The 14,324-nt window shown below is 37.5% G+C and overlaps 1 protein-coding gene across 8 annotated transcripts in view; it reads left to right on the top strand.

The window, feature by feature from the left end:
- Positions 1-14,324, top strand: part of Bank1 (B cell scaffold protein with ankyrin repeats 1) — a 286,273-nt gene that overhangs the window by 133,851 nt on the left and 138,098 nt on the right. For all 8 annotated transcript variants that reach the window (XR_003481292.2, XM_027395774.2, XM_027395775.2 and 5 more), the window contains one exon: positions 1,898-2,094. Coding sequence is in view for 7 of the 8 variants with exons in the window: in XM_027395774.2 (XP_027251575.1) it covers positions 1,898-2,094 (197 nt within the window). In the remaining variant the exon portion in view is untranslated. The remainder of the gene's footprint in view (positions 1-1,897; positions 2,095-14,324) is intronic.

A 14,324-nucleotide genomic window follows, 5' to 3' on the forward strand; every position in this document is an offset into this window, starting at 1 on the left:
TATCTGGATAACATTTCCATATCACTGTTCACCGTTGAAGGAAGTCGGGACTGGAATTCAAATGGGGCAGGAACCTGGAGGCAGAAGCTTTGATGCAGAAGCCACGGAGGCATGCTGCTTACCGACTTGCTCATGATGACTTGCTCAGCCTGTTTTCTTATAGAATACAGAACTACTATTCCAGAAGTAGTCCCATCTGCAATGGTATTAGTCTTCCTGCATCAATCAGTAATTAAGAAAATGTCCCTGGCTTCCATTTTGTTAATGGCAGGAACATCTAAAATATTATCAAAAATTCTATTCCCCTTTTTCAAAGACAAGGTTTCTCTATAGATTGGCTGTCCTGGAACTTGCTCTGTAGACCAGGCTGGCCTTGAACTCATAGAAATTCACCCACCTCTGCCTCTCAAGTGCTGGGATTAAAGACATGCACCACCACAGGGCTAACAAAAATTCTTGATACAGCATTCATTGTAGTTATCAGATTGTATACTTGGTTCTATTTTTATCCATCCTATATTCTGATAATTTGCATTCTGTCTCCCCATTTCTGCCTTGTCCCACCCAAGATCACCATAAGTGAAAGTTATTTTTGAGCATAACATCAGCAAGTATTTACATGTATTATTTCCTATTTTGTTATAGCCTAAAATAGGCAAGCTATTTATTCCCTCCTCATAGTTTCTACAGTTAATTTGTCTTGTCTCACTGCCTGGTAAACTACTTCCTAGGAAGTATTACGATATGTCTATTTCCTACATAGCAAATGATATGGATCTAAACAAAGCAGAGACTCAATAGATATGCTTTGATTTTAAAAAGGAAAAGAAAATGTCCCAGAAGCTTGCCTACAAACTGATCTTATAGATACATTTTCTGAATTGAGGCTCCCTCTCCTCTAATGACTCTAGCTTGTGTCAAGTTGACATAAAACCAAGTAGGACAACAAAAATCAAAGAAAGGCCCATAATAGCAATATAGAGTCATGGGCACACCACCTAATCAGCTTGAATTCATTGACACTGCATACATGTTCAAGATACAGAGAGGAGCCACTACTATGATGGCCACTCCTTCTGCTGTGTAGAAATAGATTCCTAAGGAAGTTATTTATTGTTTTTGATATTATTTATTAACTTGAGGACACCAGGATAAATTGTTGATGTTAAAGGATGTGTACATCCCTATAATTAATAAATATTTATTTAGTAAAATACTGAAACTGAGTTAATAAGGACGTAGCTTGCCAGACTGGCAGGATTCAGGAACTATGATAGGGCATGGGTTAGAAAGAGATGGTACTGTTAGTAATATATTTTCTAATGTAGCAAAGCATGAGGTAATCAAGGCACATGAGAATTTGAAATTACCAGGTTGATCTCTGTATTGATTAACTTTGACCTATTTTAATCACTGTAGAAAACTGACTATAATGCAAGTCATTGCAAATAAGTAAGAATTTATATATTACATGTTTTCAAGAGAATGCATTATTTTTATTGGAAATTGGTATAGACCTTAAATAATATCAGTGTTTGCCCATAAAAATCTCACCTTATGAAATTTTTGTCAAACTTGGACCCATTGCATATCATACAGGAAGGGCCAAGTACATTTTTTGAATTGTGAAAAGTGAAATTCTCATAGTAATTAATTTCAAGCCAGCTCCACAATTAAGATTGGTGTATAAAAGCTGGTGACAATAGTCATTTGTGTTTATTTTTAAGAGAACAGGAAGGAGGCTCTCCATTGCAATAGCTACTGGTGTTTTCTTACATTTACTGACGTTCTGCTCAGCTTTTCTGAGTGTGATTTACAAGAATAGATTACCTTTGACTATTTCATTGCAGTGCAGATATAATAAAATACTCAATATTGGTATTTCATGTGTCTCCAGATACTCACACCAGAGAGCTCCCAACACTCCTCCACTGTGCAGCAAAGTTTGGCTTAAAGCATCTGGCTCTTCACCTTCTACAGTGCTCAGGGGCAACCTGGGCAGCCGGAACAAAGAATACGGATGGTTCAGACCTGCTGCATATTGCTGAGCAGCATGGTCATGAAGAACTTCTGAAAATCTTTGAAGAATTCATGGTAAGTTTTTCCCTTTCATTATATATCTGCAGCTGGTTCTTTATGTGCGCATGTATACAAACATGAATACATTGCTGTTTTGAAAACTATGGCCTCCCACAGCTAGTAACATGATGTCAGACAAAACCATCTGTTGCTTCAAGTTTGTCTGTTATCTTAAACACATCTTCATAAGATTTTTGAACCAATTATTTACAGAAATCTGACCCCTCCCAAGCCATTTTCAGGTGAAATTGAATCCCATTAGTCCTGCTGATGTCCAGAGAACCTATTCAATATTGGAGAAAAGATGGCAAAAGGGCAATGAAACTATTTATCTTCATTTCTTTGCATAAGAATCTAGATAAGATATTATTTGGTACATGCAAACAGACCGGTAAATGCTGGATTAAAGCATTTTGGCAATCATTCAGAAAGTCTGCCCAATAACAAATCAATTTACATTGTTTGAACTTGTTTCTCTTGTGTGATCCATTTTCTCTCCCTGTTGAGTCTCCATCCTTCGTTGTTTCTGTTGAAACCCCAAATTTCAGGACACTCTAGATAGATGATAGCAATAGATGATAGTGAGAAGGCAATAAGAGAAAGTTTTTAGAAGGGAATGATATTATCTCAGTAAATAAAGCATGCACACTGTGTTCCCATGATCAAGTTTAGAAGAGCCACTGCTCTGTAACAGAAGATGTGTACATTTTGCTTCAGAAAATGAATTATTCTTGTGAAGGCACTGGGGAAAGTTGAATGTAACAATGATGTGGCAGTGAATATGTCAAAATTTATCTTTAATTGTATTTCTAATAAGCAATTCATATAGAAAGATATGATACTATAAATTCTGGTTATTTTATCCCTTAACAGATTATCACAGAAATTAATCAGATATTAGCGTTACAAAAATAGTGACCATTTGTAGTTCCCAAAGAATGAAATGGTAGTCAATAAAGCACTTTTCTCCATTCACCAGGAATATCAAAATCTTTATCAGGAGCTTGTGAGTGCCACGCTGTCTCTGAAGTTCCAAGAGAACGTATTATGCACATATTTAAGATAAACACAGAACATGTAATCAAGTTAAGGAAGCACAGCTTTTCAGTCTAAGGCCTTTAATCAGAAGCGTGTCTCACCTGCATCCTGGTGCACTGTAGGTAGTGATGGTCACACATGCTGATGAATGCATTTTGCTATGTGTCCTCTATACAAGGTCCTCCATCAGAGGATATGATCTGCATCTCAGGTAAGGCCATCAAAGCAGCTTTACATTACCTGTAGCATAGTCATTTGGTTCTCTCTGGATCTCAAGGTTCTGAAATGCTATTGTCTAATTTTCAGTCTCTGGTGAACTCTGGTTTAACCTTCTTCAGTGGTAGTTACTTACTAAGATAATCACCAACTATCAGAGTGATGTTTCCCCATGAGAACTGCATGTGCCTGCTAAATAGCACCTTAGAGTATTCTGATGACTGTCCTTAGGGAAGACACTATAGGGCAGCAACAGAAAGACTGACAGACACAGGAAACTTTTTTTTTTTTTTGCATGTTCTTGGTATCTCTAATTCTACACTGATTCCAAGTGTTTGCTATCATGGTGTCAAGGTGACTATTCACTCTGTGATACTAGCTTATTGTTAACTTTGTAGGGTTCAACTTGGTCACTGTTGCATGGAATTTGTGAAGTGACTTTTACAGGCTATTTGTAAGCTATTCCTTTGCCAGAGTGTTTCTAGAAAATTGTGTCATTCTTGACTAGACAGATAGCAATCTGTGATCATACTGCTGTGACTGAGCATGTGGCTGTGACTATACTACGAGATGGCAGATCTGTAAATGTATTTTAATGACTATGGATAGCTTAAGCTATAATTTTCAAGCAATCAAATTTCCTCTTGTAAATGTGTGGTTAACAAACTGTAAATATAAACACGATGTGGTGACCGTTGTGGGAAACGTTTCTTATGATTTACAGGTCACATAAATTATTTCTCTACTTATCAATTTTGTATAAACAAATCTGAGCCATAGCTCCTTCATGAAGCTATGCCAGATAACCCCATGTTGATGCTATCTATTCCAAGTTATCTTAGCTGTGTCTTTAAGTATGTGTCTAAATTGAGAAGCAAACATTTTATATTATCATGTTACTAAAATATTTTATTGTTTCTTAAATATTTATATAACTGTAGTGTTGACTCAAATTCTAATCCATCATATATATACACAGATATCTTCAAACTTTCCTTAAACTTTTTTCCCCAAAGATTTTGAAGCACACACTGTTGACATTTGAGGCTTACATTCTACCAATGGATCATTTATTTAAAAAAAAAAAAAGCACCTACTTTTCACTTCCAACATGACCTGGCCTTAGTCAGTTTGTTGATTTATTCTATTCTTCTTAATCTTCCATCAGCAGACATGATTGACTTTAGAGTCTTACATGGAATTATATTCAGTATGTTGTGCCATAATAAGTGAGGGGGAAAGAAGCCAATTACGATTTTAGAATAATATAGTCAAAAGGAATTATCTGCTCTTCATAAACCACATGTGTCCTTATCTTGGAGTCAACTATGTGGAGGCAAAAAAAAAAGGGGGAGCAAGAGAAGTTCCTTTTTTTAACAGGAAAGCAGTGAGACACTATTTTATTAAATTAGCATACTATACATGTTCAGCCTCTCTTTTTGTTTAACTTGGTTTATTAAAATTGTATTTTTAAATTTTTTTATTTAAATTAGAAACAAGATTGTTTTACATGTCAATCCCCTTTCCCTTTCCCTCCCCTCCTCCCCTGCCCCCACTAACACTCTACCTACCCCATGCCCTTTCTGCTCCCCAGGGAGGGTGAGGCCTTCCATGGGGGCATCTTTAGAGTCTGTCATATCCTTTGGGATGGGGACTAGGCCCTCCTCCATGTGTCTAGGCTGAGGGAGCCTCCCTCTATGTGAAACATTTACAAATGGAGTACTACTCAGTGAAAAGAAAAACAATGGAATATTGAAATTTGCAGACAAATGGATGGAACTAGAAGAAACCATTCTGAGCCAGGTAACCCAGCCATAAAAAGACAAAAATGGTATGTACTCACTCATATATGGATTTTAGACATAGAGTAAAGGATTACCAGTCTACAGTCCACACCACTAGAGAAGCTAGGCAACAAGGAGGACTCTAAGAGAGACATACATGATCTCTCAGAGAAGGGAAAGGGACAAGATCTCCTGAGCAAATTGGGATCATGGGGGGAGGGGAGAGGGAGCTAGGAGAATGAGAAGGGGAGAAGGGGAGGGGTCAGGAGGACATGAGGGAGCAGGAAGGTTGTGGAGGGGGAAGAATAGAGGAGAGCAAAATAAGAGATACCATCAAAGAGGGAGCCAATATAGGTTTAAAGTGAAATCTGGCACTAGGGAAATGTCCAGAGATCTACAAGGATGATACAAACTAACCATCTAAGCAATAGTGGAGAGGCTACCTTAAATGACCTCCCCTGATAACAAGATTGATGACTAACTTATATACCATCCTAGAGCCTTCATCCAGCAGCTGATGGAAGTAGAAGCAAATAACCACAGCTAAACACTGAACTGAACTTGAATCCAGTTGCAGAGAAGGAGGAGTGATGAGCAAAGGGGTCCAGAACCACGCTAGTGAAACTCATAGAAACAGCTGACCTGAACTAGAGGGAGCCCTTGGCCCACAGACTGATAGCTGGGAAACCAACATGGAACTGATCCAGACCCCATAAATGTGGGTGTCAGTGAGAAGGCCTTGGAAATAAATGGGGCCTCTTGTAGTAGATCAGTACTTATCACTAGTGTAGGAATGGACTTTGCAAGAGAAGTTCTTAAATAATAGTTTTATATTTTATGACTATGAGAATTTTTGCTATGAGAATTAAACAATTTATTTTTAACTTATGAACAGAGATTTTCATTGTAAACAGCTTTTGGACTTTAATAGTTACTGGATAATTTCATTTTCATTGTGATGAAATAGCCAACAAGAAGCATCTTTGGTGAAGACATTGGTTTTGTCTCACAATTTGAAGATGGCTGTGGCAGTGGGTGGCCCTGAGGTGTCAGGAGCATGCAATTCAGTCACCTCCCAGTGCTCTGAGAGGAGAGAAAGGAGAACACCTGTACCCCATCACCGTTCTCTCTTCTGCATCCTTGTTCAGTTCTGAACCCCAACTCATGAGATAGTGAACCTGATCACAATAGATATTTCCCCCTCAATTAATTCTTCCTAGAAATACACTTGCAATCACATCTAAAAACATAACTCCAAGTTTCTGTAAATATTTCATCACCCAGTCATGTTCACAAGGAAGATAAAGCATCACAGCTGTCTAATACCTGTATTTCTTCTGGGTTGGTGCTATTTCTAGATGACTTCCCCAGCCTCCAGTGGATTCCCATGCCCCTTTACATATTAGCAGCTCTAATTGGAATTAGTGGGCTACAAAAAATACAATATGAAGTTAGGGGTAGAATTTGCTAGGGAGATAAGGGTAGAGCTGGAGGAGGAGAGTGGGGAGAGTATGTGATCATATTTCATTGTATACATGTATGAAAATGAAAAAATAAAAATCCATGTATTTCTACAAATTACAGAAGATTTTAAATAGTAAATCATGTTTTAGTTTCTTACAATGGGAATTAATTTGAAAGGTGGATAGACAAAGGGTAAGACTTAATGATTAAACCTACAACAGGATATAAACTGCAGCTTACTTAGCAGAATGCTTGAAAAAATTCTCAACAATTGAAATAGCAAATAGCAACAGTGAAGATTACTTCAATGATGTAAAAACTAAATTAAAATAATAAAGACCAAGAAAATGAAAGCAAAACTGAAAGCTGGCTTGAATTTGAAAGGACTTTGAGATCCAAGATAAAGTATGCAGCAAATAGTGCTGTGTTTAAAGCAAAATTAAAGCAGTAATACATCCTTGCAATAATTTGCCACACCATTAATCCCCATCAGTGGAAAGTCTTTAACAAAATGGTTACACAAAATCCTAATAAACAAGAAAAATAGATCCTCCGTTATACAGCATTAATATAGGCTAGTTAATAACTGGAAAAGCAACAGACACTTTAGGAATAACTTCCAGAAAATATCTTTGACTACACTGATTGCTCATTGTGTTTGGTGTGAATATTAAAAAGTTCTATATTGGAAAGACTCTTTAAGGAATTTTATCAAATAGGTAAAGTGAATTTCCATGTACTGTCAGTAGGACTTCTGCATGTAAGGCTATTGTTCACATCTGCAATGAGGTTACTGTGACATCTAGCCTACAATCCATCGAGGCCTGTGGACCTTGGGCTCAAGTGTGTAGGTATATGAGTGGTAGGTGTTTGGGCATGGCCTGAAAGGAGAGAGAAAGGGAGAGAAATGCTGTTGTTTCTGGTTCTGCTATAGACTCTGATCTTTTCTTCACATCAAATGCCTGGAATAAAAGTGTGGAGGCACTTTGCAAAAGCCTTGCTATAAAGACTTAGGTGGCTGACTTGTGCATACAATTTCCTACTTAGGGGTCAGGCTTTGGGCTTGGACTTGTGAACTCACTCTTCTCAACTCTTTGTTTGGTCATTCTAAGCACTGGAAACTTAGCACTTCACATATAGTATGTGGTTCTCCCATAATTGGTTCCCTTTTATTTGGTATACATTAGTATTGCCTGTATTTAAATTGAAGCCCATCTTCCTTGGCCTCTCTCTCTCTCTCTCTCTCTCTCTCTCTCTCTCTCTCTCTCTCTCTCTCTCTCTCTCTCTCTCTGTGTGTGTGTGTGTGTGTGTGTGTATTTCTATCATATGTATTTGGAAGCTCACTGTGAGAAATAGCTGCCTTCCCACTGGCAAATGCTCAGCCTATATCTACTCCTTGATGGCTGCAGAAGGCAAGTGTTCAATTTAACAACTTGTTCTCAATTATTGGTATCTTTAATTGTGTTTCAATAGATTAATTGGTCATAGTATCTACAATTTTTAAACTCTAGCATATGCATGTTATTGTGTGCGTATATATGTATGTGCACATGTGTGTAGGTACATGTGTGCACATGTGTACACATGTATTCAGGCCAAAGGTTGACATTAGGTGTCTTTCTACATTGCCCTCATTTTATTTCCTGAGGCAGAGCATCTCCTTGAATCTGGAGCTTAGATTTGGCTATACTAACTAGCCAGTTTGCCCTGGGGGTTAGGGATCCCATCTCAGTTTCTCTAGTGCTGGGATTACAGGTAGCTACCACATCCACCAGTGTTTCTTACTGGACCTGGGGATCTAAGCTCGGTCCTCACACTTGTGTAATAAGTGCTTTATCTACTAAGCCATCTCCCTGATGAAAAGACAGTTTTAAAGAATCTATTGCTAGATAGCCCAACTGTTATCCATAGTATATAGTTTCAATAAACCAGACTTGGACTTCAGTCATCACTGGTAGGCAACCAAGAGCAACGGTGATGGCCTATATTTTTATGGTAGTCACTTGGACTTCTGTAACAAACATCTCAAAAAGGGGTTTCTGATGCCTGGTACTGTGGTTTTTGTTAGATGATACATGGCTATTGGATGGATACATTTTTCAGCCATTGGTGTCATAACATTTAAACTATGTACATGTATATACATATACTTACATGTATTATACATAACTTTAGGTAAATAAAAAATAATTCCTTATAGCTTGTTCAAATATTGTTGGTACTATTTTTCCTCTGCCCTCCTTCTCCTGTATTGACCTTCATCTGCTGTCCTGAAATAATGCCCTCTCCTTTTCCCCCATTTGTCTCTCTGTATCACTGGTATTTCATGACTCTTAGCTGCTTCACATCTCAGTTTTCCCCAAGGCAGAATACTATTGATATATGTATTTTGTTATTTATGTTTTGATAATATAGAAACGTATCTATCGACAAAGTCTTAAGATGTATGAAAAATGCACTAATATAACCAGTGAAGTCAAGGAACCAAAATAGGATCTCTACATACATTAAAGGTCTTTGTTAAACTGGGAAATGTGTTTACAATGTTAACTTAGGTACTGTTAACTTCTTTAAAATGTTTCTTTTATTATTGTCCAAACACATGAGTGCATGATGTGTGTAAGTATGGGCAAGTGGATGTCACAATGCATGTGGGGAGGTCATAAGACCACTTTTGGGAGTTAGTTATGTGGGAAACAAGTTTGTATTTTTCCTATCAGCTTATTATCTATCTGAAATAGTCTGACAGTCTAATACATGTAGCCATTTCTGATAGGAGGTAGTGGTTTTCCCTAATAGTTACAGGATTTTATAGTAAAGCACATGCATCCAATTCCTGGCTATAATAACATGCATTCAATTAAATAGGGTAATTCTGAATAATGGGAAAAATGGAACTCTCTTAGTCCCGCAACAGCAAATACTCAATGACAAAGTCTCTTTTGGTGCTGAACTTCTCGACAGAGTGACAGCCAATGTCCAAGCAGGGGTTGAAACACATGAAGAAAAATGTCTAGACATCTATATAATATTTTAAGTAACTCAATGTGGAAGGCAGTGTCATAATTAGCACAACAGAAATCAGGTGGAATTTGTAGGGAGTAGTAGATAAATCATAAATGAGGTTTGAAAACATTGATATTTATTAAGGAAATATACATAACTCATCTGGGAGAAAAGAATCAAAGTAAAGACGTTGGAAGAAGGCAGAGCTCTTGAGAGATTAAATTTGAGCCAAAAAATCAGCTTGGTAACTGATTACTTTTGACAGCATTCATGTGAACCCTTGACTTTCCTACAACAAGGACATAAAAGAAAGGCATTATGTCTATTAACAAAAACCTTTAAATTTAACTATAGGACTTTCATGGCATATCTATCAAGAATTGTTTATGGAGTACAAACACCCTCAGTCACCTCATAATAGCAGATATTTAAAAATCTAGATATTTGTAGGTTTTTGTCCACTTTGCTAGCTATGAAAAAATACCATACTTATTTTTCACACATCTTTTCACAAGTTATATCCTCAATGCAACATGTATGAGAGATAGCTGAATGCAAACCAGAGAGACTGTATAGTGATTTCCCCAAATGTTTTATTAACCATAAAAAACAAATTAGAAAATATGTCTGTGAGTTGTGCATCATTAAAATGGCCATTAGGAAAGAAATTTCTCGTGGCTATTAATCCTTGTGTGTGAGATGGTTTACAATAATCTTGAAATAGTGTAGGTATGGTTTAACAAAGTCAAGCAAAAACTCATCTGTAATTGCTAGTAACTGCTACTCACAGATAGGCCACAGCAATTGCTCTCTCTGTGTGGCTGTCGACATTAAATGATTCATGTGTCTCGGAGTTTCTAGAATAGCTAGCACTATCTATGTATTCTCCTCTTACCCATACACAGGATAACCTATTTTGTTAGTTCCCATGATTCACTAACCATTTCTCTACTTCCCTGGGGAAAAGAGAAGCACTAAGGGTCAGGAAGATGACAGTTCATTTTTGCTGCCCTGCAGTTCACTTTAGGGGAAAAAGGATGAGGAAAGTGTCTGAATAGACCCCAAGTGTTGCTTTGACTAAACATGTCTTAGGGTTTCTATTGCTATGTGAAAAAAACAAATAACAACAACCAAAAAAATCACCAAGTCAAGTTGGGGAGGAAAGGTTTTATTAGGATTACCTTTCTACATCATTGTTCATCATCAAAGTAAGTCAGGAAAGGAGCTCAAACAGTGCAGGAACCTGGGAACAGGAGCTGTTACAGGGCCATGTAGGACTGCCGCTTACTGGCCTGACCCCTCCTGGATGGCTCAGCCTGCTTTCTTATAGAACCCAGGAACAAGCCTTGGCATGGCTCCTCCTAAAATGGATTGAAACCTTCCACACTGATCACAAGGAAATGCCGTATAGACTTGCCTGCAGCCCAGTCTTATGGAGGCATTTTCTCAATTGGGGTTCCCATCTCTCAAATGATTCTAGCTTTTGTGTCAAGTTGACTCAAAACTATACAGCAGAAAATATACTGTAGCATTTATTTCACAAGTAAAATCAGCCTTCAACCCCCAACAAACCAAATGTCCTATAATATAAATACAAATGTTTCAGATTTCTTCAATGGACACAGTGAATTATCTCTATAGCTAGTGGTAAAATATATCAAAAGCACTATTTTACAGAAATATACATAAGAATATACATATCTCTCATTATATTAATGTTTTTAAACTTATTTCAATGTCTTGCGATACCAGTTTCCCATAAATGTAAGATAAGTACTTTAAAAAAATGTGTTGTTAAGAATTGTTTGAAGAGTAATGACTCTTCATGGAGCTACCACTTTTTCCTGGCCACCCTGCATCTCATTATCCTTATCAACAGGAAACCTTATCCTTGAGAAAGAGGTCCTGATGTCATTCCCAAGTGAAATTTACCTTACACTGTTTATTTAAATATTTATTTTTGCCTTACCTTTTGGAAACACCCTCCCCAGAAAGAGCCCCTCAGTGTATAGTTTAATCCACTTCCTACTTTTCCTCCCACCAGAGAAGGTATAGAGCAGCTGAGTGACACATGCAATCACTGCCCAATGTGAGATCTATAGTGGCTCAGCTCTTCTCGTCATTGTGTCAAATGGCATTGCTGCCTGGAATGCAGCCATGGATCAGAGGACAAGCAACAATATGATTTTGATTACCTATTGGCTCTGTGGGTGGTGATTTCATTGCTTGCTATATTGAAATTAATTGAATAACATAGGTAACAAGGACATTCATGGGAGTAACAGCGAGAGATAGTATCCATGTTCTTTCAGTACTTGTCCACAGATCATTAACACATTGTTAAGTAATTTGTCAGGGTTGAAACAGTGTCTAATTCTACACAGGTACTTCATTATCTTTGACATACTTGCTCCAGATGCCAGCAGTTCTAGCATCATACTGAGAGTTACATTACTGCCTATGGTGACTAAATGGCCACTAAAACACATTATATCCTTTCCCTTTGATAAGACTCAAATTTCTAATTTCTCATGAACTTTCTAAACTGCAGTTCTCTTTTTTCCCCTGGCTTCTTTCTACCAATTAAATCCTATGGAGCTGACTGGGTCTGGTGGTGTCATTTAAAGGAGATGTAATTTCAGAACATAAGAGAAATCACTAATGGTAATTGAAGCAATCAGTATTGATAACAGAGGGTTAGAAAGTAGATGTCATGAAACACAGTGCTTTTATCCTTTCAGAGAGAGGTAGGCATCATCAGAGCATTCAAATTATTGGAAAAGTTTGACTATTGGAAAAATTTTATCAATTGGCTTTTTATTTCAGTAATGTTTAATACATTGAAAAGACAGAAATGTGTATTTACTATAATCTATTAAAGACTAAATATGTACTTGTCTATCAATACTGTAGTATGGTGCCTGCTTAAATTTATATAAAGGTTTCTACAAGGTCTGACTTCATATTAGAAACATGGACTTTTATATTAAAATGAAAGGAATACTGTCAAATACCATAGCCCAGAACCTGTATAATTTTTACCTATCTTCTTTTTATGCAGCAATGCCTTCTTTGTGGCACATTTGGATGTGAGATAGGAAATATTATGATTGACTTACTGTGCCCTTAAAAAATTATACAAATTGAAAATAGATGGTTCCAATGAAGGCTAAAATTTAGGATTCTTTTATATAAATTTGCTCTTACTTGAGCCACCCAAATTTTAGTGAAATGGTCCATTTACTGACTTGTTCAAGAAATATTATTGAGTAATTATTAGGTCCCAAACACACTTGAAATGAAAAACAGTCCAAAATGTCAGCCTAATGGGAGGGTATCTTAGGGTTTCCATTTCTGTGATGAAATACCATGACCAAAAGGCAAGTTTGGGAGGAAAGACTTTAATTCTCTCACAGTTCCAAATAACAGTTTATCATCAAAGGCAGTGAGGGCAGGACCTCATGCGTGGTAGGAACCTGGAGGTGGAGCTGATGCAGAGGCCATGGAGGGATGCTGCTAACTGGTTTGCTCTCCGTGGCTTTTTCTGTCTGCTTTCTTATATAACCTGAACACATGCCCAGGGATGGCACCACTCACAATTGGCTGGGACCTCCTCCATCAATCACTAATTAAGGAAATACCATACAGATCTGCCTGCAACCAGATTTTAAGGAGACATTTTATTTACTAAGGTTCCCTCCTCACGAATGACTTTAGCTTCTATCAAGTTGACATAAAACTATCCAGCACAGAGGGTGATAAACAAAAACAAGGAAATATTGTTTCATGTGATATATCTGATGAGAACTTAGCATTTAGGACCAGGGTGAGAAAAAGTCACCCCCTTGCATAGAATAGCATGTAAGAAAATTTGGGGTGGGTATTGTTTTGAAATAGTGAGGGGAGTAATTCTTGAGAAACGGTTTTTATACAACCAAAAACTTTGAAAGAGAAATCCATGTATACATATAGATGGGAAAAAGATTTCCAGACAAGAAATGAAAAGCAAATGCCAAGCCCTTAAAATGGATGCATGTGACCCAAACCAACAAGTAAACCAAAGTGACCAATGCCTGGGGAAATGGGAAAACAAAAAAAAATGCTAATTCTAGTTGAGGTTTTCCCACATATGAATTATTAGTTGTTTGTGGAAACAATAGTACAGTAAGGTCCTATTCAGACACAATTTCTTAAAAGGAGGTTTAAGATTCCCCATGAAAATTTAGAAGAGATAATAGATAGGAGAGCAAACCAGTTAGCACCCAGTCTCTGTCTCTGTCTCTGTCTCTGTCTCTGTCTCTGTCTCTGTCTCTCTCTCTCTCTGTGTGTGTGTGTGTGTGTGTGAGAGAGAGAGAGAGAGAGAGAGAGAGAGAGAGAGAGAGAGGGCGAGGGCGAGGCTAGGGAGAGGGAGAGAGAGAGAGAGAGGGGGGGGGGATTTTGATCTGTTAGACCTAAATGTCCATTTCCACTGACAAACAGCAAGCCAAGATTCTGGATTTGACCCTGTGGCTGAGATTTCAGCCTAAACAAGCACACCCCTCTCATTATTAGTGTTTAATTTTCTTTTCTCAGTTCTGCCGAGTCCACTTATTCAAATCTGGCTCCCAGTAAAACATCAGTAAGCCAATTAATCCATTTCCTTGATGAGAACTCTCTATTACAAGAATGGATAACTGCATAGACTTATATTGAACCCATCAATCTTGCGATTGGAGGCAAGAACGCCAATTATCTAAG

The sequence above is a fragment of the Cricetulus griseus genome (genome assembly GCF_003668045.3).
Source record: "Cricetulus griseus strain 17A/GY chromosome 1 unlocalized genomic scaffold, alternate assembly CriGri-PICRH-1.0 chr1_0, whole genome shotgun sequence".
Taxonomy (NCBI): Eukaryota; Metazoa; Chordata; class Mammalia; order Rodentia; family Cricetidae; genus Cricetulus; species Cricetulus griseus.